General features: G+C 44.8%; 1 protein-coding gene across 2 annotated transcripts in view; it reads left to right on the top strand.

Annotated features, from left to right (window-relative positions):
- The window catches only part of LOC126336574 (uncharacterized), a 144,351-nt gene that overhangs the window by 68,735 nt on the left and 55,071 nt on the right, over positions 1-20,545 (top strand). The window contains exon 1 of one of the 2 annotated variants that reach the window (XM_050000427.1): positions 9,033-9,116. The exons of the other annotated variant lie outside the window; for it this stretch is intronic. Within the exon in view, the coding sequence (XP_049856384.1) occupies positions 9,063-9,116 (54 nt within the window). The 5' untranslated portion in view covers positions 9,033-9,062. Of the gene's footprint in view, positions 1-9,032; positions 9,117-20,545 lie in introns of those variants that run through there. 2 annotated transcript variants of the gene reach the window in all.

The raw sequence follows: 20,545 nt of genomic DNA, 5'->3' as shown, positions 1-20,545 counted from the left end.
CAGGAGCGAAGCTCTCACGGTAAAAGTAGCAGAGGAGGCGGTAAAACCGACTTCCCAAAAGCTGACTTTCTGGGAGTTTACAAGGGCGGCAAGAAAACGTGCTTTCGTTGGCGAGCACAAAAGAATGCAGCAACAAATCAAGGGCAACCGACCAGCCATCCGAAACGTCCGCCTCCGGAGCGAAGGGGCACTAGACAACTGACAGTAACTTCCGCAAAGCCGAACGTCACTTGTCCGTCGCGAGACATTATGGTGCCTTAAGTACGGGCCCCTGGGGCGTATGTTGGGAAAAACGGTATACGTACGGTTTCACTAGTCGGTAAAGTTAGTAATCATCGCTTGCCGCGCGGGGTAGCCGTGCGGTCTAGGGGCGTCCTGTTACAGTTCCCGCAGCTCCTCCCGTCGGAGTTTCGAGTCCCCCCTCGGGCATGGGTGTGTGTATTGTTTGTAGCGTAGTTTAAGTTAGATTAAGCAGTGTGTAAGCTTACGGACGGATGACCTCAGCTGTTTGGTCCCATAAGATCCTACCATAAACTTAAAAAAAGAAACACTGGGCCACTGTACTCTATCTACAAAACAGTTTGGTCATCGGACTCTTCGGACACAGATACTGGAATGTTTCCGTATCGCGTTGGCCTACATCTACGTATACACTGCGCAAGACACCTCTGAGTGCGTGTCGGAGTGTTCTACTACAACGATTTCTTTTTCCTGTTGCATTCGTGAATAGTGCTTGGGGACTCTTGCTAAAACACCCTATGAGCTCAAATGTTCAAATGTGTGCGAATTCCTAAGGGATCAAACTGCATAGGTCATAGATCCCTAGACTTGCACACTACTTAAACTAAGTTAAACTAACTTATGCTAAGAACAACACACATGCCAATGCCCGAGGGAGGACTCGAACCTCCGGCGGGAGGGGCCGCGCAGTCCGTGACATGGCGCCTCAAACCACGCGTCCACACCGCGCGGCTCCGTATGAGTTCTAATATCTCTTATTTTCTTCTGGACACTTCATGAGCCGTAAATTAGGAGACTTGATGCGTTGGTTTTACTCGTCCAAGAACGCAAGCTCTGGGAATTTTAACAGAAAAATACTCCGTGATCTGCAATGCCTCTCTTGTAGCGTCTGCCATTGGATTTTGATGAGCATCTTCTTAATGATCAGGCACTTACTTAAAGAGCTCTTGAAAAAACATACCTCTTTCCTTCGTATCTGTATAGCTGAATCGGTGAGTTAAAAAAAGGGTTATGTCTCTGAAAGCAACTTTTTCAGGAGAGGGAAAAAAACTGTTTTACTGCACAACCGTATTCAGCATGGTGTTGCGGAGTCGCCATGTAGCAACTGCACCCAAGGTGAAACAGCGTACACCGTTACGAGATACTTTATCCGTCTTCTGTGGTCTGTAATCGAATCTGAAAGTGCTGGAGACGACCCCTCTACGAACCCGACGATATTGATGAGACAACTTACACTCTGTTTGCAGAGGAAGGATTGTGTTACAGTATGTAAGTTTATATCACCCACATTCATTGTAGCAAGAAAAGAGTGTGTTATGAGGGCACAGGTTGATTCATAAGGTACCCAGAATACAGTCACAAGCAAAATGCAGCATAGCAGACATTAGTGTGTATGCACCATCTTTATCTTGTCCATCCTTTGGTGGCAACTGGAAGTTTCTGATATAAAATGGTTTCTGCTCTTCAGAAATGCGCAATGGCCGTGCGGTTCTAGACGCTACAGTCTGGAACCGCGTGACCGCTACGGTCGCAAGTTCGAATCCTGCCTCGGGCATGGATATGTGTGATGTCCTTAGGTTAGTTAGGTTTAAGTAGTTCTACGTTCTAAGGGACTGATGACCACAGCAGTTAAGTCTCATAGTGCTCAGAGCCATTTGAACCATTTTTTCTTCAGAAATGTATTATAAAATTTACGCATGTTTGTATGGGCATGGCCCCTTCTCTAACTCAATACCATTGTAGCGAAAAATTCTGTAGATGGGACGTGACGCCCTGTTAAACCAAACGATGCGGTTAGGTATAAAGATGTTACACTGATCAGCCAGAACGTTTCACGACGGACTTACCATCGATATAAACCCATCCAAGACATAGCAGCATCACCTAGTGAGGAAGGACTACTAGTTAGAGACGCGCCGATTGCATGTAGTATCAGTGAGCCGGCTGTCCGTGTGTGGAATGGGGATGGCGCGCGATCTATCTGAGTTTGACCGAGGGCGGACTGTGATGGCCCGACGGCTCGTCACGAGCATTTCGGAAACTGTACGACGTGTCGGGTGCTGCGGTGAGTGTCTTCAACAAGTGGCGAAACCAAGGTGAAACCACGTCCAGACGTGATTGGTTTGGGCGGCCACCCCCCGTCACAGATGTCGAACGTCGTAGGAAGTGTAGACTGGTAAAACAGGACAGGCGTTGAGCTGTGGCGGAACTAACATCAGACTTCAAAGTTATCCAGAGTACAAGCGTGTCGGAACACACAGTGCACCGAACACTCCTAACGATGGGCCGACGACCCATGGGTGTGCCAGTGTTAACACCACGACTTCCGCAACTACACTACTGGCCATCAAAATTAATACACCACGAAGATGACGTGCTACAGACGCGAAATTTAACCGACAGGAATAATATGCTGTGATGTGCAAATGATTAGCTTTTCAGAGCATTCACACAAGGTTGGCGACACCTACAACGTGCTGTCATTAGGAAAGTTTCCAACCGATTTCTCACACACAAACAGCAGTTGATCGGCGTTGCCTGGTGAAACGTTGTTGTGATGCCTCGTGTAAGGCGGAAAAATTCGTACCATCACGTTTCATACTTTGATAAAGGGCGGATTGTAGCCTATCGCGATTGCGATTTATCATATCGCGACATTGCTGCTCGCGTTGGTCGAGATCCAATGACTGACAGCAGAATATGGAATCGGTGGGTTCAGGAGGGTAATACGGAGCGCCGTGCTCGATCCAAACGGCCTCGTATCACTAGCAGTCGAGATGACAGGCATCTTATCCGCATGACCGTAACGGATCGTGCAGCCACGTCTCGATCCCTGAATCAACAGATGGGAACGTTTGCAAGGTAGCAACCATCTGCACGAACAGTTCGACGACGTTTGCAGCAGCATGGACTATCAGCTCGGAGACCATGGCTGCGGTTACTCTTGACGCTGCATCACAGACAGGAGCGCCTACGATGGTGTACTCAACGACCAACCTGGGCGCAAGAACGGCAAAACGTCATTTTTTCGGATGAATCCGGATTATGTTTAGAGCTTCATGATGGTCGCATCCGTGTTTGGCGACATCGCGATGAACGCACATTGGAAGCGTGTATTCGTCATCGCCATACTGGCGTATCACCCGGCGTGATGGTATGGGGTGCCATTGGTTACACGTCTCGGTCACATCTTGTTTGCATTGACGGCACTCTGTACAGTGGACATTACATGTGTTGCGACCCGTGGCTCTACCCTTCATTCCATCCCTGCGAAACCCTACATTTCAGCAGGACAATGCACGACCGCATGTTGCAGGTCCTGTATGGGCCTTTCTGGATACAGAAAATGTTCGACTGCTGCCCTGGCCAACACATTCTCCAGATCTCTCACCAATTGAAAACGTCTGGTCAATGGTGGCCGACCAACTGGCTCGTCACAACACGCCAGTCACTACTCTTGATGAACTGTGGTATCGTGTTGAAGCTGCATGGGCAGCTGTACCTGTACATGCCATCCAAGCTCTGTTTGACTCACTGCCAGGCGTATCAAGGCCGTAATTACGGTCAGAGGTGATTGTTCTGGGTACTGATTTCTCAGGATCTATGCACCCAAACTGCGTGAAAATGTAATCACATGTCAGTTCCAGTATAATATATTTGTCCAAAGACAACCCGTAACATGTTACATTGCTATTTGCGCACTACCTGTCAGTCTAAGACTGAGCAATAATCAAGAATCTGACGGTGAACCTCTACGTGTTCAACCTGGTTGTTATATCAGTTTCAAGTACAATATGTCGACGACCGACCCAGTTATCTTCTTCGGGTTCTGTGAGTTGCGCTGTTACGTGCACTCGATGCCTGGATTCCAGTTGGTTACGATGGATACTGCAGTCGTCATTTGACACTATACTCTGTAATAAGTTCTTTTCGCTGATAGTCTGATGATGGACCATGCTCAAAACGTGTAAGTAAATAAGTTTTAACAAGAAGTAGACTGTTATTACTGGTTGCCAAAAAGCGGTGATAAGGAAGTGATCATTGCTTTACGAGACACGTATTTCTGGATGAATTATTTCATTTCTTTAGAATTCTTGAACTAGATCTATCTTGCATCTTATGATTATGTGCTTGTGTCCATTACGATCACACCAGACGACTGTTCGAGATATTTTACGGTTGTTATCGTACCAGCGATTGACCATGCGTATCTCCGCCTGCTTACGTGCAGTACATCACATTGATTTATCTTGAGTGCTTATCTACTACTCCCTGCATCAACCGTCGATCATCAGCAGGTCTCCCTTAACTTCGTTACAGTTTTCTAACGACCGAGCAAGGTGGAGCACATTGGACTCGCATTCCGGAGGAATACGGTTCAAATCCAATCTCGGACATCCAGATTTAGATTTTCGGTGATGTCCCTAAATAGCTTTAGACAGATGCCCTATGAAATGGCACGACCGATTTCCTTTCCCATGCTTTCCTAGCCCGATGGGAGCGACGACCTCGCTGTTTGGTTCCCTTCCCCAAATCAAGCAACCGACTTTTGCTGGCATTGTAACCTTCCTGTAGACGACAATCTCATCCGCAAGCGGCCTCGCGTAGCGGCGTAAATAAAGACGAATACCCTGTGACCACATTTTTCTTTTATGCGCAACAAGATAACAACCGTTTTTCCCCTTCTTTATGTTTTGTAACTCACAGACATGGAAAACTGACTTAATATTTAACGATACACTGAAGAATGTTATTCTCCCGCAGATATATACAACATGGCATATCAGACTCCTGATTTGTATCAGCTAGCACTAGGAAGACATACAGGGAAAAAGTCATGCTATGGTGGAATCTAAGCAGCTGTGTAAGAACTTGTGAGCCATACGTTGCCGACAACGGAAGATCATACAGTTTCGTGACACCAAAAGTTGCAAATGTAAACGAAAGGAGCACCCAGTGGCTAAACGGAGTAAGTTGTTTACTCCTCGATCATGTTTTATAGTAGGGCCATTCTTTTCTCCTGGCTTTTGCAAGCGCACAGGAAGATTCACGTAAGTTTCCTTCGCATTTCTCGATTTTGTTAAATTCAGTTGCAGTGCTATTTATTGAGAAAGGAATGTGAGAAACGATTTTGTGTTTGTAACTCAGTGCCAGTTATGGAGTAAATGATATTTTCGCTGTTTTATGTCCCACACTACTCTCGTACCGAGTAATTAGGGTAAATATTGTCGGAACCGTTTAAGATATCGTAATTCTGTTTTCACTAAGATGAACTGTGGGAAAGTCCATACTAAGCGACGTCTAGTGTCTTTTCATAGTTACAGTAATTAATAATATATCGAAACCAACTTCGCTTTATCAAAGATAATTATAGTAATCTCTGCTAATAGTATCGAAATCGTCACAGGGACAAATTCAGAAGTGTTTCACTCCTCAAAATTCGATTCCAAGTTTCGAAGAAATTGCAATACCTTTGAACATGAAACCTATTTACATAGCTACGCAAAAATGCTATGCGTCATTTAGCGAGGACATATTGATTTAGCTATGAAAAGGTACTATGCGTCATTTAGCGAGGAGTTTTTCACAATTCATTTCGGTGAAAACAGAATTACAATATCTTGAACGGCTCAGGAAATATGAGGTGAACACTTGCGTGTATATTGCAAAATGTAACGGTCCTACAAAATTCATTTCGGATAGAAATAATTTTCACATCCGCCAGTACCATCTCCCAGCGATCGACTAAAGTCACGTGAACTGTGCATAAGACAATGGTTCCTTACGCGTAAGATATGTACAGTGGTGGTCTGCAGATGCCTTACGATTCAGTCGTAAACCAGCACACTATTACACTGAAGAGCCAAATGAACTGGTACAACTGTCGAATATCGTGCAGGGCCCCCACGAGCACGCAGAAGTGCCGCAAAAAAGTGTGAGAATTCCTATAGGACCAAACTGCTGAGGTCACCGGTCCCTAGACTTACACACTACTTAAACTAACTTATGGTAAGAACAACAGTCCCAATCATGCCCGAGGGAGGACCCGAACCTCTGGCGGGAGGGGCCGCGCAATCCGTGACATGGCGCCTCTAACCGTGCGGCCACTCCGCGCGGTCAGAAGTGCCGCAACACGACGTAGCATGGACTGCTCTAATGCCTGAAGTATTTCTGTAGGGAACTGACTCCGTGAATCCTGCAGTACTGTCCATAAATCCGTAAGAGTGCGAGGGGTGGAGTGATCAGCAGATTGAAAGGCATCCCAGATAGGCTCGATAATGTTCATGTCTGGGGAATCTGGCGGCCAGCGGAAGTGTTTAAATTCAGAGGAGTGTTCCTGGAGCAAGTCTGTAGCAATTCTGGACGTGTCGGGTGTCGCATTGTCCTGCTGTAATTGCCTAAGTCCGTCGGAATGCACAATGGGTATGAGTAGATGCAAGTGGTCAGACAAGATGCTAACGTATGTGTCACCTTTCTAGACGTATCAGGAGTCCCAAATCACTCCAATTACACAGGCTCCACACCATTATACAGCCTCCACCAGCCTGACTAGTCCGCTGCTGATACTCAGGGTCCATTGATTTATGAGGTTGTATCCATACCCATACACGTCCATCCGATCGATACAATTTGAAACGAGTCTCGTCCGACCAGGCAACATGTTTCTGGTCATGAACAGTCTAATGTCGCCCGGGCGAGGGGTAAAGATTTGTGTCTTGCAGTCATCAAGGGTTCACGCGTGGGCGTTGATGTTTTACCGGATTCCTGATATTCACGGTACACTTGTGAAATGGTCGTACGGGAAAGTCCCCACTTCATCGCTACCTCGACGATGCTGTGTCCCATCGCTTGTGCACGGATTGTAACACCACGATCAGACTCACTTAAATCTTGAAACCTGCCATTGTAGCAGCAGTAATCTATCTAACAACTACGCCAGACGCTTGTTGTCTTATATAGGAGTAACCGACAGCAGACCCGTATTCTGCCTGTTTCCACATCTCTGTATTTGAATACGCATGCCTATATCAGTTTCTTTGGCGCTTCAGTGTAGGTGGATAGCGACATTGGCCTTGTCAGTCAGTCCACGTGCCTTGAGCAACCTGGTTATTGTGTAAGTAATGACCAATAATAACAAAAAAATTAGGTTAAAGTCGCGACGACTAGTTAAATATCCACGAGCTTTCGCATGAGTGCTCCTCGTCGATCGTCAAGCGGTGACTAGCGCGTGGTTGCTGCTTCTGTCCGTGCTACCGCCTGCTACGTATTGGTGCCCAGCCCTGAATGAAATATTTTGTTGCGCCCCAGCCATGTCCACATCATCATTCAGATGATCGGGTACAAGCTGTGCCTAGCTGCAGACCGCTAGGCTGTTGTCACATGTTTGCACCCCTATCGTATCTTTTGTTAGGCAGTCCCAGAAAACCACTTGTGCGTTTCATGATAGATGTCTCGCCTATCGTAGTTCGGTGTCTCTATTCCGGAGCATGTTTCCTACCGCTCATTTCTCGCGATACAATAGTCGATAACACCTCTCGTGTTTCATACGGCGCTGTTCACTAGTACGCACGCTCCATCCGACATAAAACTGTCCACACCACCAGGACATTTTCTATACTCCTGTCGTTCCGCAGCATAACGCGTTGTCGAATTTTCGCGGGGAACGAATCGATTTTATGCCTCTTCATCAGTCGGCGAACCTTCCCTGACGCTGAGCAACAGAGCGGCAAAACAGTAAACTACTTCGCTTCCTCCTCGGGGACCTTCTGTTTACCTGTCTTCGGTGAAATGGCTCCCGAAATTTGTTTTTTCTTTTTACCTTGCCATAAGTGGTTCAGCTCTTGCGGGAGATTTTCAGCGCCTTGAACGGCTTACGCTCGCTGCACCGGCGGCCTCAGAACAGGCTATGCTGGGTGGTGCTAGCTGGTTGCTCGCGGGTACCGCTCAGTAAAGGTGGGATTTCAGTAAACACAGTGGCTGTAGACGTACAAGGGCGTCAAGCAACAGGAAGGCGCCGTCCATCGTGAACTTCGTGTGATCATCTATATACCTGACGGGCTTTAAGAACTGGAAACCCGAGAAATTTTTATTAGCTCATATCGACGTGAGACCACGCGTTAGTGCGGGATCAGCGATAAATATGGGCCATGCAACGAACTTGTGACGTCACACTAGTGGACTTGTCCGCCACTCTGCGAGAACGCTCGGCTCCGACCAGGGCGCCACGCGAGGTCAATATGTAATCGAACAGGTACCCACTAAAAGTCTTAATTTTGTCGCGTGTTATCGAGAGTTTTCGTGCATTTAAACTCGCAGTCTAGACTTATTGAACTCGTCTGAAATAATTACAGCCCGCATCTCGTGGTCGTGCGGTAGCGTTCTCGCTTCCCACGCCCGGGTTCCCGGGTTCGATTCCCGGCGGGGTCAGGGATTTTCTCTGCCTCGTGATGGCTGGGTGTTGTGTGTCGTCCTTAGGTTAGTTAGGTTTAAGTAGTTCTAAGTTCTAGGAGACTGAGGACCATAGATGTTAAGTCCCATAGTGGTCAGAGCCATTTGAACCAAATAATTACTTGCTCCCCGGCGGAGACGGCTGCGAGCACTCGTGACATCTGCAGTGCTGTGACGAAAGTGCCACGGCGTGTCTTTCTCGGGGGCCTCGGTTCGTACCAGCTGAGCAGTTTTATTTCTCACCGATACCGGTCGCTGACTGTGAAGACCTGTCCACATCCAAATAGCTCCTTTAGACGCCGTATAACGGAGTACCTCAACGCTAGCTGAGGTATGTTAGCAGCAGCTGGTACTTCCGATAGGGGCCACTTTGGATGCTGGGTCCGTCTCTTCGCGTCAGCTGCCCAGCGCGAGGTCGCAACAATTACGTGAGTTGGCGGTCCACGTTTTGTGGAGAGCAGCAGTGCGCGACACTTGTTAGTCTTGTGTGGTGCACCGCTCGTAGCAGTGTCAAGTGGCTTATAAGCGTACCAGTAACCGCCCCACACATCATTCTTTAAAGAATCGAACTTGCATGTGCAAAACAACATCATTCGTCTGATTATTTTTCAAATTAGGTAACGTGCCACGTACAAGTCGTGAGACATTGTTTAAGACGCACAACCCTACTTATCTTTGTTTTACTGGTTTTGCATAATTCACCACAACCTGATGAAAAAAATAAACAATATCATACGCTGTATGGGTGTAGTCTAGTTAATTTTCCCTCTGTTTTACGAAGAGCTAGTTTCTTTTCACATCTCAATGTTTATGATGTCATATGTCCTGGAATATGTGCCACATAATGATATAAATTTGCACGTGTCTTCAATGGTAGATTTAGATACCGTCTGCAAAACGTCTTGCGAGAAGAGTTGGTAGTAAATATGTAATAAATTTAAAACAATGCCTGACGCTGGTGTTTTCCTGCATGTACAGTGAAAATGTAATAAGAAATAAACTCTTTTTCCTTTCTCTACTATTTTAGGGGGGAGGGGGGAGTGTCAACGAGACGATTTGAAATTTTATGTTAAGTTTGATTGCAGTCGTTATGTTCTCTATGTCCTGCTGCAATAACTTCAATACTTGTCTTATTTTCGTAAAATAAAGAACAATCCCCTTCACTCACAATCGTGATTTTATTTCAATGTTCGATGCATTATAAGCACTGCGGGCTCATAGTCAGGTGCTTTGAGAAGCTACTTCAGTTTTTTTTCAGATTTCAGTTAATTCTGATTCCTGTAAGATGACAACGGTATATTACAAGGTAGCACATCGTGAATATAAATTCACAAAACTTAGACAAACAGAAAACTAACTTACTGTTTCCAGTAGTCGGTGGATGGTATGAAGCACAGTATGAGTAAACTTCTTTATGTACATATACACACTTTCCATTACACAGCACATTTGAAAACACAAACATCAAAGAATTTCGAATGCAAAGATGCTGTATTTCTACAAATACACTGATGTTATTATTTCAAAGAAGATACAAAGCTACTGCATTACTAATTATACAGACATATTATTTATAAAACAACCAATTGTCACTGTGTCAAATGTGCCAGGATGAAAGTTTTAAAATTATTTGACTTATTGCTTTAAAACTTTAACGTAAGACTATACGTCTTTATGAATAGATTATGAAAGCATTTTAAATATTCAAATTCGATCAGAAATTATATGAAGAACTGAAAATAAAATTTTTGTTGACCCTGAAATCAATAGATGGGCAACGTTAGCTGTGCAGTAATAAAGATGATTAAAGATGAGCCATGTAATGAGCCATGTATTGGTTTTCTTAATTATACTACAAAAAATACTGCTATGACAGAAGCGAACGTTTTATCACAGTTCACAAACAATCAGGATAGTTCCTCCGGGATTCTTTATAATGAGGGAAGTATTTGAGCTCAAACAGTTAAAACTGACTGAAATGATTTTATAATTCAGAGATATGCCTACCACTCATCATGGTCGATTACCTGTAAGACTCTGCATTGGTATACTAAAGACGATTGAAGGATAACGAATCTAAAGAATGTAGAACTACAAGTGCTGAAGAAAACAATACCGTCTAACAGAGACTAGCAAGCAGCTTTACAAAAATCATAAGTAAATGAGGTAATATTTCAAAGAAAACTATATCTTGAACATCTAGTGATCCTAAGTCATTGGTCGAATCTTAAGGTAGAAACCTGCATCTTACATTTATTGTAATTCGATATTTATTAACAAATGAATAAGTTAATTAACAAACATTGAGTCGTAGGTTTTTAAATAAAATCTTCCTATATTAAGTACTAATCGCTGCAAATAAATTAATATTTGGTAGATATGTGGTATGCATTATAGTGAAATGAAAAAGTCATTTACAAGGAGTCCACATGAAACCTCCTTAATTTAAAATGACATTAAAATAACTGTGAGACATGATACTTGTGGTTGGCGTAATCAAGCAAAGAAATTCAAAAAGTTTTGTGCATGAAATTAATACACTTCTATGCGGGCCCCTTCCGTATACCGTAAAACGTCTATTTTAACTCGTGTGTGCACGAGCATGTCTGTGGTGATGGAGGCTATTGCATCTGCAGTTTCTCTACGGAGACCGCCATGGTCACTTACAGACGAGGCACACACAGTGTCTTTCACATAAACATAAACATGGTTGGTCCATAACGTTCTATCCATTGCTGTAGAAATGTTTAGTCCAGGCATATTTGGCTGAAGGGAAAGAACCTGAGGGACAGTAGACTACTCAAACATGTCCAGATAAGCGATTTCTGTTGGTATTTGTACAGAGAAGAAAAATGGTCCAACAATGTCGTCTTTCATCAGCGCACACCACACATTCGTGTTTTCGCTGTCTCTTACATATTGCCAAAACCTGGCAGGGTTTTTCGAGCCCCAGATGCAAACGTTGAGCCGACTAACCTTCCCACATGTGTGGAAGTTTGCTTCTTCAAAGGAAAAGACTTCTCCTAGATAGCTGGGTTTTTGTCCTATTATGTCCAACTTCTGAATGACAAATTAGTTTCAAAGCTGCAAGCCGTTTCGTTTCACCGCTTGCTCAGTTTGAACTTTGTAAACTTACAGGAGAAGTTGTTCATGTAGCACCTTAACGAGTGTTGAACGAGGAATATTTAGCTCTCCTGATACTCAGCGAAGTGACTTTCATTGGCTTCTTCGGGAAGTCTCTCTGATCTCCTCAGATGTGCTTTTTCTGTCAGAACCTAACTGTCTATTTACACTCCACAGGCGAGGAACTTATCACACCAAACCTCAGTCGGCTTTGTATCTGGTGGTTCTTTTTGAAATTCAGGTTGGAAATTTGTTTGGACAGCGATGCATGATTTCGTTTCCAAATATTGTACCAAGCATTGGGCTCTCTGTTGAGTCTTTTTGAGTTCCTTTATATGATTCCACAAACCGCAAGTATCCATCTCTCACCTTTTACCGATTTGGAAATCAGGGAGGTTTCATCTGGACACCGTGCACGTCAATAATACCGTTCAATCTCTCGAAATAATATACTGATTTTCTATTTGAGGGTTCGTATTCTTGCACCAAGTTTTAATTCATCGCGAATACTCACATTTTCATGTGATTAATAATTGAAAACAGAAAGGCGTTCCTTCTACTGAAAAATTATGATTCAACATTTATTAACAAATATTTATGTTTGTTAATAAATATTTAATAAAAATGAAAACAAAGTTAATACCTACGAGATTCGAAACAACGCCTCAGCGGTTACGCTATGTGCTCAACAACCGGCAAATCTATTCAGGAGTTCGAAATGTTTTGCAACAATCCATGCCTGAGGCAGGATTCGAACCTGCGACCGTAGCGGTCGCGCTGCCAATTCTTCGCTCATTGGTTGTGTTTCCATAATGAAATAATTTGTAATGCTTCTTGTCCGATGATACTTTTTCATGCAAAGACCAACGGATTTTTTCCTAATGTTCACCAACGTTAATCCTCCATTCCCACACATCATTATTTCACCCTTTTTTGCACAAACCACTGGACGTCCATTTATTGGCTGTATTTGTGTCTATTTGGAGAATATGAGGGCTAAAACCACACTTTGAGAGAGCTGTTTTATTTACACATTTGCATCACATTCGGCCGCGCGGGATTAGTCGAGTGGTCTAAGGCGCTGCGCCGGCCGCGGTGGTCTCGCGGTTTTAGACGCGCAATCCGGAACCGTGCGACTGCTACGGTCGCAGGTTCGAATCCTGCCTCGGGCATGGATGTGTGTGATGTACTTAGGTTAGTTAGGTTTAAGTAGTTCTAAGTTCTAGGGGACTGATGACCACAGCAGTTGAGTCACATAGTGCTCAGAGCCAATTGAACCATTTTTTTTTTTTTTCTAAGGCGCTGCAGTCATGGACTCCCTCGGGCATGGGTGTGTGTGTTTCTCCTTGTGATAATTTAGGCTAAATAGTGTGTAAGCTTAGGGACTGATGACCTTAGTAGTTAAGTCCCATAAGATTTCACACACATTTGAACATTTTTTGAACATCACATTCGAATATCTATGAGAGTATTTTTGCAGCCTTGTTCTCACAGTTCCTAAACCTTATCCCAAATTTGTGAGGAAGGGGCTGAGCTACCCACTCATGACAACCCGACCTCATAGCTTCAGTTGTGCTAGTAATAACAATAATTTTGTATGAGTAGAAGAAAAACCAAACAACTGTAGTCCAATCAGTTCTCATTTATTTTTCTTTAAGCTGTAAATTTCGGCACTTCACTGGTGCCACACTGATGCCCTTTGCACACTGAGTGGATCAACAGCCTGAAGAAAGCCAATTGACGCCACTTCGGCGACATAAGTGACTCTAGCCTACCTCACTACAATGGGAAAGGGGTCCTACGGTTTAAAGCGGAATTCAGACCACGTGTCGTTCCTAGTTAATTTTCAAGTAACTGAGACGTGAAGGCTAGATTAAAGGAAGACATATATTCCGTTGTCCGACCCAGCGACCTTTCGCTTTCCAGTCTGGCGCTTTACTCCTAGAGCGAAAGGCAAGACGAATTCTATCAATAGCTTTTCGTATGTAATGTTATTTCAGTGATTACAAAATCGACTCAAATTTACAAAGAACATGGCAATATGAAACCACTTTTCAGTATGACGTTGCACCACCTCTGGCTTGGATACATTCAGTGATTCGGTTTGCGTTCGCATACTCCCCTGAACCAAGCTGGGCGGCAGCTGGATACTGGATACTGGCACTAGGATGGAGTTGGAGTCCAGCCTGGCTCCACACATGCTCTGTAAGGGACGGATTTGCGGATCTTGCTGACCACGGGAGTACCTCATTACCAACAAACAGTTCACGGAGATACGTACCATGTCTGGACAAGCATTGTCCTGTTGAAAAATGGCAACAAAATACTTGAGCATGGAAGGTAACGCTTGAGGACACAGGATGTCCGTGATGTTCCGTTATACCGTCAACCTTCCCTCAGTCACTATCAGCCCTGAGCCGAAATCATACCCGATGGTTCTCACAACATAACGCCAGAAGTAACACGGCTGTGCCTCTCCAAGTCATTAGAACAATGGGATCCCATCCCAAGTCACCACCATAGACGCCAACGATAGACATCAGGGGTAATGTACACTACTGGTCATTAAAATTGATACACCAAGGAGAAATTCAGACAATAAACGGGTATTCATTGGACAAATATATTATACTAGAACTGACAAGTGATTACATTTTCACTCAGTTTGGGTGCATAGATCCTGAGAAATCAGTACCCAGAACAACCACGTCTGGCCATAATAACGGCCTTGATACACCTGGGCATTGAGTCAAAACAGACCTTGGATGGCGTATACAGCTACAGCTGCCCATGCAGCTTCAACACGATACCACAGTCATCAAGAGTAGTGACAGACGTATTGTGACGAGTCAGTTGCTCGGCCACCATTGACCAGACGTTTTCAATTGGTGAGAGATCTGGAGAATGTGCTGGCCAGGGCAGCAGTCCAACATTTTCTGTATCCAGTAAGGCCCGTACAGGACCTGCAAAATCCGGTCGTGCATTATCCTGCTGAAATGTAGGGTTTCCGAGGGATCGAATGTAGGCTAGAGCCACGGGACGTAACACGTCTTAAATGTAACGTCCACTGTTCAAAGTGCCGTCAATGCGAACAAGAGGTGGCCGAGACTTGTAACCAATGGCACCCCATACCACCACGCCGGGTGATGCCCCAGTATGGCGAAGACAAATACACGCTTCCAATATGCGTTCATCGCGATGTCGCCAAACATGGATGCGGCCATCATGATGCTGTAAACAGAACCTGGATTCATCCGAAAAAATTCATGTACCAAAGTTCGTCGTTGAGTACACCATCGCAGGCGCTCCTGTCTGTGATGCAGCGTCAGGGGTAACCGCAGCCATGGTCTCCGAGCTGATAGTCCATGCTGCTGCAAACGTCGTCGAACTGTTCGTGCAGATGGTTGCTATCTTGCAAACGTTCCCATCTGTTGATTCAGGGATCGAGACGTGGCTGCACGATCCGTTACAGCCATGCGGATAAGACGCCTGTCATCTCGACTGCTAGTGATACGAGGCCGTTGGGACCCAGCACGGCGTTACTATTACCCTCCTGAAACCACCGATTCTATATTCTGCTAACAGTCATTGGATCACGACCAACGTGAGCAGCAATGGCGCGATGCGATAAACCGCAATCGCGATAGGCTACAATCCGACCTTAATGAAACGTGATGGTACGTATTTCTCCTCCTTACACGAGGCATCACAACAACGTTTCACCAGGCAACGCCGGTCAACTGCTGTTTGTGTATGAGAAATCGGTTGGAAACTTTCCTCGTGTCAGCACGTTGTAGGTGTCGCCACCGGCGTCAACCTTCTGTGAATGCTCTGAAAAGCTAATCATTTGCATATCGCAGCATCGTCTTCCTGTCGGTTAAATTTCGCGTCTGTAGCACGTCATCTTCGGGGTGTAGCAATCTTAATGGCCAGTAGTGTAGAATTGCAATTCCTCACTGAACGCAACGCGACGACAATCATTAGCGGTCATAGCGCCACTCCAAACGCAACCGTTTGTGCTGTAGTGTTAACGGCAGCCTTCGCATGGGACGGTACTTTTGTAATCCGGCTGCTGCCAGTCGCCAACCAATTGTACAGGCTAAATGTTCAGGGAGTCGTTTTCTTGTAGTCTGATAGGTGCGGGTTTGGAGATGACACGATGTGCCTGATGCACAATACGGTGATCCTCTGTGGTGGTCAGACGTGGTCGACCGAACGGGCATGCCGGTCCCCACGTTTCCATGGAGTCCCACACAGGGCCACTGTTGTTGTTGTTGTGGTCTTCAGTCCTGAAACTGGTTTGATGCAGCTCTCCATGCTACTCTATCCTGTGCAAGCTTCTTCATCTCCCAGTACCTACTGCAACCTACATCCTTCTGAATCTGCTTAGTGTAGTCATCTCTTGGTCTCCCTCTACGTTTTTTACCCACCACGCTGCCCTCCAATACTAAATTGGTGATCCCTTGATGCCTCAGAACATGTCCTACCAACCGATCCCTTCTTCTGGTCAAGTTGTGCCACAAACTTCTCTTCTCCCCAATCCGATTCAATACTTCCTCATTAGTAATGTGATCTACCCATCTAATCTTCAGCACTCTTCTGTAACACCACATTTCGAAAGTTTCTTTTCTCTTCTTGTCCAAACTATTTATCGTCCATGATTCACTTCCATACATGGCTACACTCCATATAAATATTTTCAGAAATGACTTCCTGACACTTAAATCTATACTCGATATTAACAAACTTCTCTTCTTCAGAAACGCTTTTCTTGCCATTGCCAGTCTACATTTTATATCCTCTCTACTTCGACCATCATCAGTTATTTTACTTCCTAAATAGCAAAACTCCTTTACTACTTTAAGTGTCTCACTTCCTAATCTAATTCCCTCAGCATCACCCGACTTAATTCGACTACATTCCATTACCCTCGTTTTGCTTTTGTTCATGTTCATCTTATATCCTCCTTTCAAGACACTATCCATTGCGTTCAGCTGCTCTTCCAAATCCTTTGCTGTCTGTGCCAGAATTACGATGTCATCGGCGAACCTCAAAGTTTTACCTACTCCGAATTTTTCTTTTGTTTCCTTCACTGCTTGCTCAATATACAGATTGAATAACATCGGGGATAGACTACAGCCGTGTCTCACTCCCTTCCCCACCACAGCTTCCCTTTCATGTCCCTCGACTCTTAAAACTGCCATCTGGTTTCTGTACAAATTGTAAATAGCCTTTCGCTCCCTGTATTTTACCCCTGCCACCTTCAGAATTTGAAAGAGAGTATTCCAGTCAACATTGTCAAAAGCTTTCTCTAAGTCTACAAATGCAAGAAACGTAGGTTTGCCCTTCCTTAATCTAGCTTCTAAGATATCTCGTAGGGTCAATATTGCCTCACGTATTCCAATATTTCTACGGAATCCAAACTGATCTTCCCCGAGGTCGGCTTCTACTAGTTTCTCCATTCGTCTGTAAAGAACTCGCGTTAGTATTTTGCAGCTGTGACTTATTAAACTGATAGTTCGGTAATTTTCACATCTGTCAACACCTGCTTTCTTTGGGATTGGAATTATTATATTCTTCTTGAAGTCTGCGGGTATTTCGCCTGTCTCATACATCTTGCTCACCATATGGTAGAGTTTTGTCAGGACTGGTTGTCCCAAGGCCGTCAGTAGTTCCAGTGGAATGCTGTCTACTCCAGGGGCCTTGTTTCGACTCAGGTCTTTCAGTGCTCTGTCAAACTCTTCACGCAGTATCGTATCTCCCATTTCATGTTCATCTACATCCTCTTCCATTTCCATAATATTGTCCTCAAGTACATCGCTCTTGTATAGACCCTCTATATACTCCTTCCACCTTTCTGCTTTCCCTTCTTTGCTTAGAACTGGATTTCCATCTGAGCTCTTGATGTTCATACAAGTAGTTCTCTTATCTCCAAAGGTCTCTTTAATTATCCTGTAGGCAGTATCTATCTTACCCCTAGTGAGATAAGCCTCTACATCCTTACATTTGTCCTCTAGCCAACCCTGCTTAGCCATTTTGCACTTCCTGTCGATGTCATTTTTGAGACGTTTGTATTCCTTTTTGCCAGCTTCATTTACTGCATTTTTATATTTTCTCCTTTCCTCATCCGAATGCTCCATAATTCTGGGTATTGCACCATTCGACTAGTTAGCCACATGGAGACCCATAATGAGGCCCCTTTCCAAACTTCATATGCTGATAACCGTGCTACATATGAGTACAAAACATCTCCGCGTCCATCACAATGATCACTCAACATCTGGCGTCGTTATCGCCCATAATATACCTAAAATGTCTGGTGTTATTGTCTTATCAGAAACATACATATCATACACAGTTATGACTATATTAATTTTGTCCAAAATTTGCCCACTTCCAACGCATTTTCTGTTCTTTGATCAAATTCGTTTTGTGCGCAGGAGGGTGGACACAGTCGACGACGAAGCACGATGAACAGTCTGGTTTTCTCACAGTCACATTGGATACTACCTTGCTCACTGGAGCCCCTCCTTGCCAAATTAATCTTTGATCAGCCAATTGCAAATCTCAAACTATTGAGGAACTTCCAAGTCGTCTCTTTCCCATAAAAGTCAGAAGGTAGACTGCCTGAAACTCTTCCAGTATGGGGGAAGTAGCCCTCCATTGTTGAAACCTAGCTTTTTCAGCAGTGCCGAAGATGTTGCAGGGAAACTCTTCCTTGGCCTCAGTCACTACTGGTGCGACTCGTGCCCATACATAGGATTCAGTCTTTCCTTCTCTGCTGTCTGTCTTTCTTTCTTTCCTCTTCACAGCTATTTCTCTTCGAACAGGAGGTGTTCCTGTTCCTACGAGGTGGTAAAGTTATTCTACCGGATTGGAATTCAAGCAACCTTTTGTGGTGCTGCATGTGTGATTGAGGGATATGACCACCTGTTGGCGTGTAAGAGGCCTAGCAACAACACTAAATACGAACAGCACGAATGCTATCTCGTAGTCGTTGTACCTGTCACAGGGAACTGCGACATTGATCACTTACATATTCACCCACTGTGTGTAGTACACAAAGTCATAACGACATAATACCACGTCTTCTCGATGCTTCCCTTTTTTGTCAGACAGTATATGTCTGCATCCACACTCTGCAAGCTATTGTGGAGATTTTGGCAGAGCGTACTCCCTTGGTATCACATACCCTGATAAGCCAACACCCACTGTCCACCGCGACGCTGAATTCTACATGGTGGCGTTGCGTGCACATAACGCCGTAACAAAAGTCTGTAAGCGGAGCAGACACGCACGGGGATCACCCTAGTAAATATATGAGCTGCAAATGGAAAAATCCATTGAAATAAGCGACTTCTACATCTACATACATACTCGTACGGTGCGTGGCGGAGGCTACCCCGTACCACAACTAGCATCTTCTCTCCTTGTTCCACTCCCAAACAGAACGAGGGAAAAATGACTGCCTATATGCCTCTGTACGAGCCCTAATCTCTCTTATCTTATCTTTGTGGTCTTTCCATGGAATGTAAGTTGGCGGCAGTAAAATTGTACTGCAGTCAGCCTCAAATGCTGATTCTCTAAATTTGCTCAGTAGCGATTCACGAAAAGAACGCCTCCTTTCCTCTAGAGACTCCCACCCGAGTTCCTGAAGCATTTCCGTAACACTAGCGTGATGATCAAACCTACCAGTAACAAATCTACCAGCCCGCCTCTGAATCGCTTCTATGTCCCCCCTCAATCCGACCTGATAGGGATCCCAAACGCTCGATCAGTACTCAAGAATAGGTCTATTAGTGTTTTATAAGCGGTCTCCTTTACAAATGAACCACTTTTTCCAAAAATTCTACCAATGAACCGAAGACGACTATCCGCCTTCCCCACAACTGCCGTTACGTGCTTGTCCCACTTCATATCGCTCTGCAATGTTACGCCCAAATATTTAATCGACGTGACTGTGTCAAGCGCTACACTACTAATGGAGTTTTCAAACATTATGGAATTCTTTTTCCTATTCATCTGCATTAATTTACATTTATCTATATTTAGAGTTAGCTGCCATTCTTTACGCCAATCACAAATCCTGTCCAAGTCATCTTGTATCCTCCTACAGTCACTCAACGGCGGGCGACACCTTCCCGTACACCACAGCATCATCACAAACAGCCGCACACTGCTATCCAGACAAAGGGCAAAGCCTGTGAACGAGTATCTCGAAAATGGCGAAGCTGGTCGAATGTTCACGCGCTACTGTCGTGAGCATCTACGGAAAGAGGTAGGACAATGAAACTACCACTAGCCCCTAAATCGTTGGACGTCCACAACTCTTCATGGAACGGGGCCTTCGGAGGCTTGTGTGCTCTGTAAGGTAGGATAGATTGTGACCTGTGGCATCTCTGTCACATCTCTGCCACCGGGGGCCGAATTGCACAATAAGCCTGGGTTCGGTTTGAGGTGCCGGTGGGGTGACTGGACTGCTGTAGTCTGTTGTGGGATTGTGTACCACGGAGAGCTACGGAGGGACGTCTCTAGGTCCCCAGTTCCATACAAAAAAGTACAATGCTCGTTGCACTCTGACCAGGGGCTGCTACACTACCATGGCCAGGACAGCTAGATTATACATTTAATTCAGATTAAAATCTTTGTTACTTATTATAAAGACATCTTGGAGACGGTCTTACAGGACTACAGAGTCAGTGGTGAGAATCATCGACTTGTGTATTCTATCCAC

Source organism: Schistocerca gregaria, chromosome 2 (genome assembly GCF_023897955.1).
Source record: "Schistocerca gregaria isolate iqSchGreg1 chromosome 2, iqSchGreg1.2, whole genome shotgun sequence".
NCBI lineage: Eukaryota > Metazoa > Arthropoda > Insecta > Orthoptera > Acrididae > Schistocerca > Schistocerca gregaria.
This window is presented reverse-complemented; position numbering and strand designations above follow the sequence as displayed.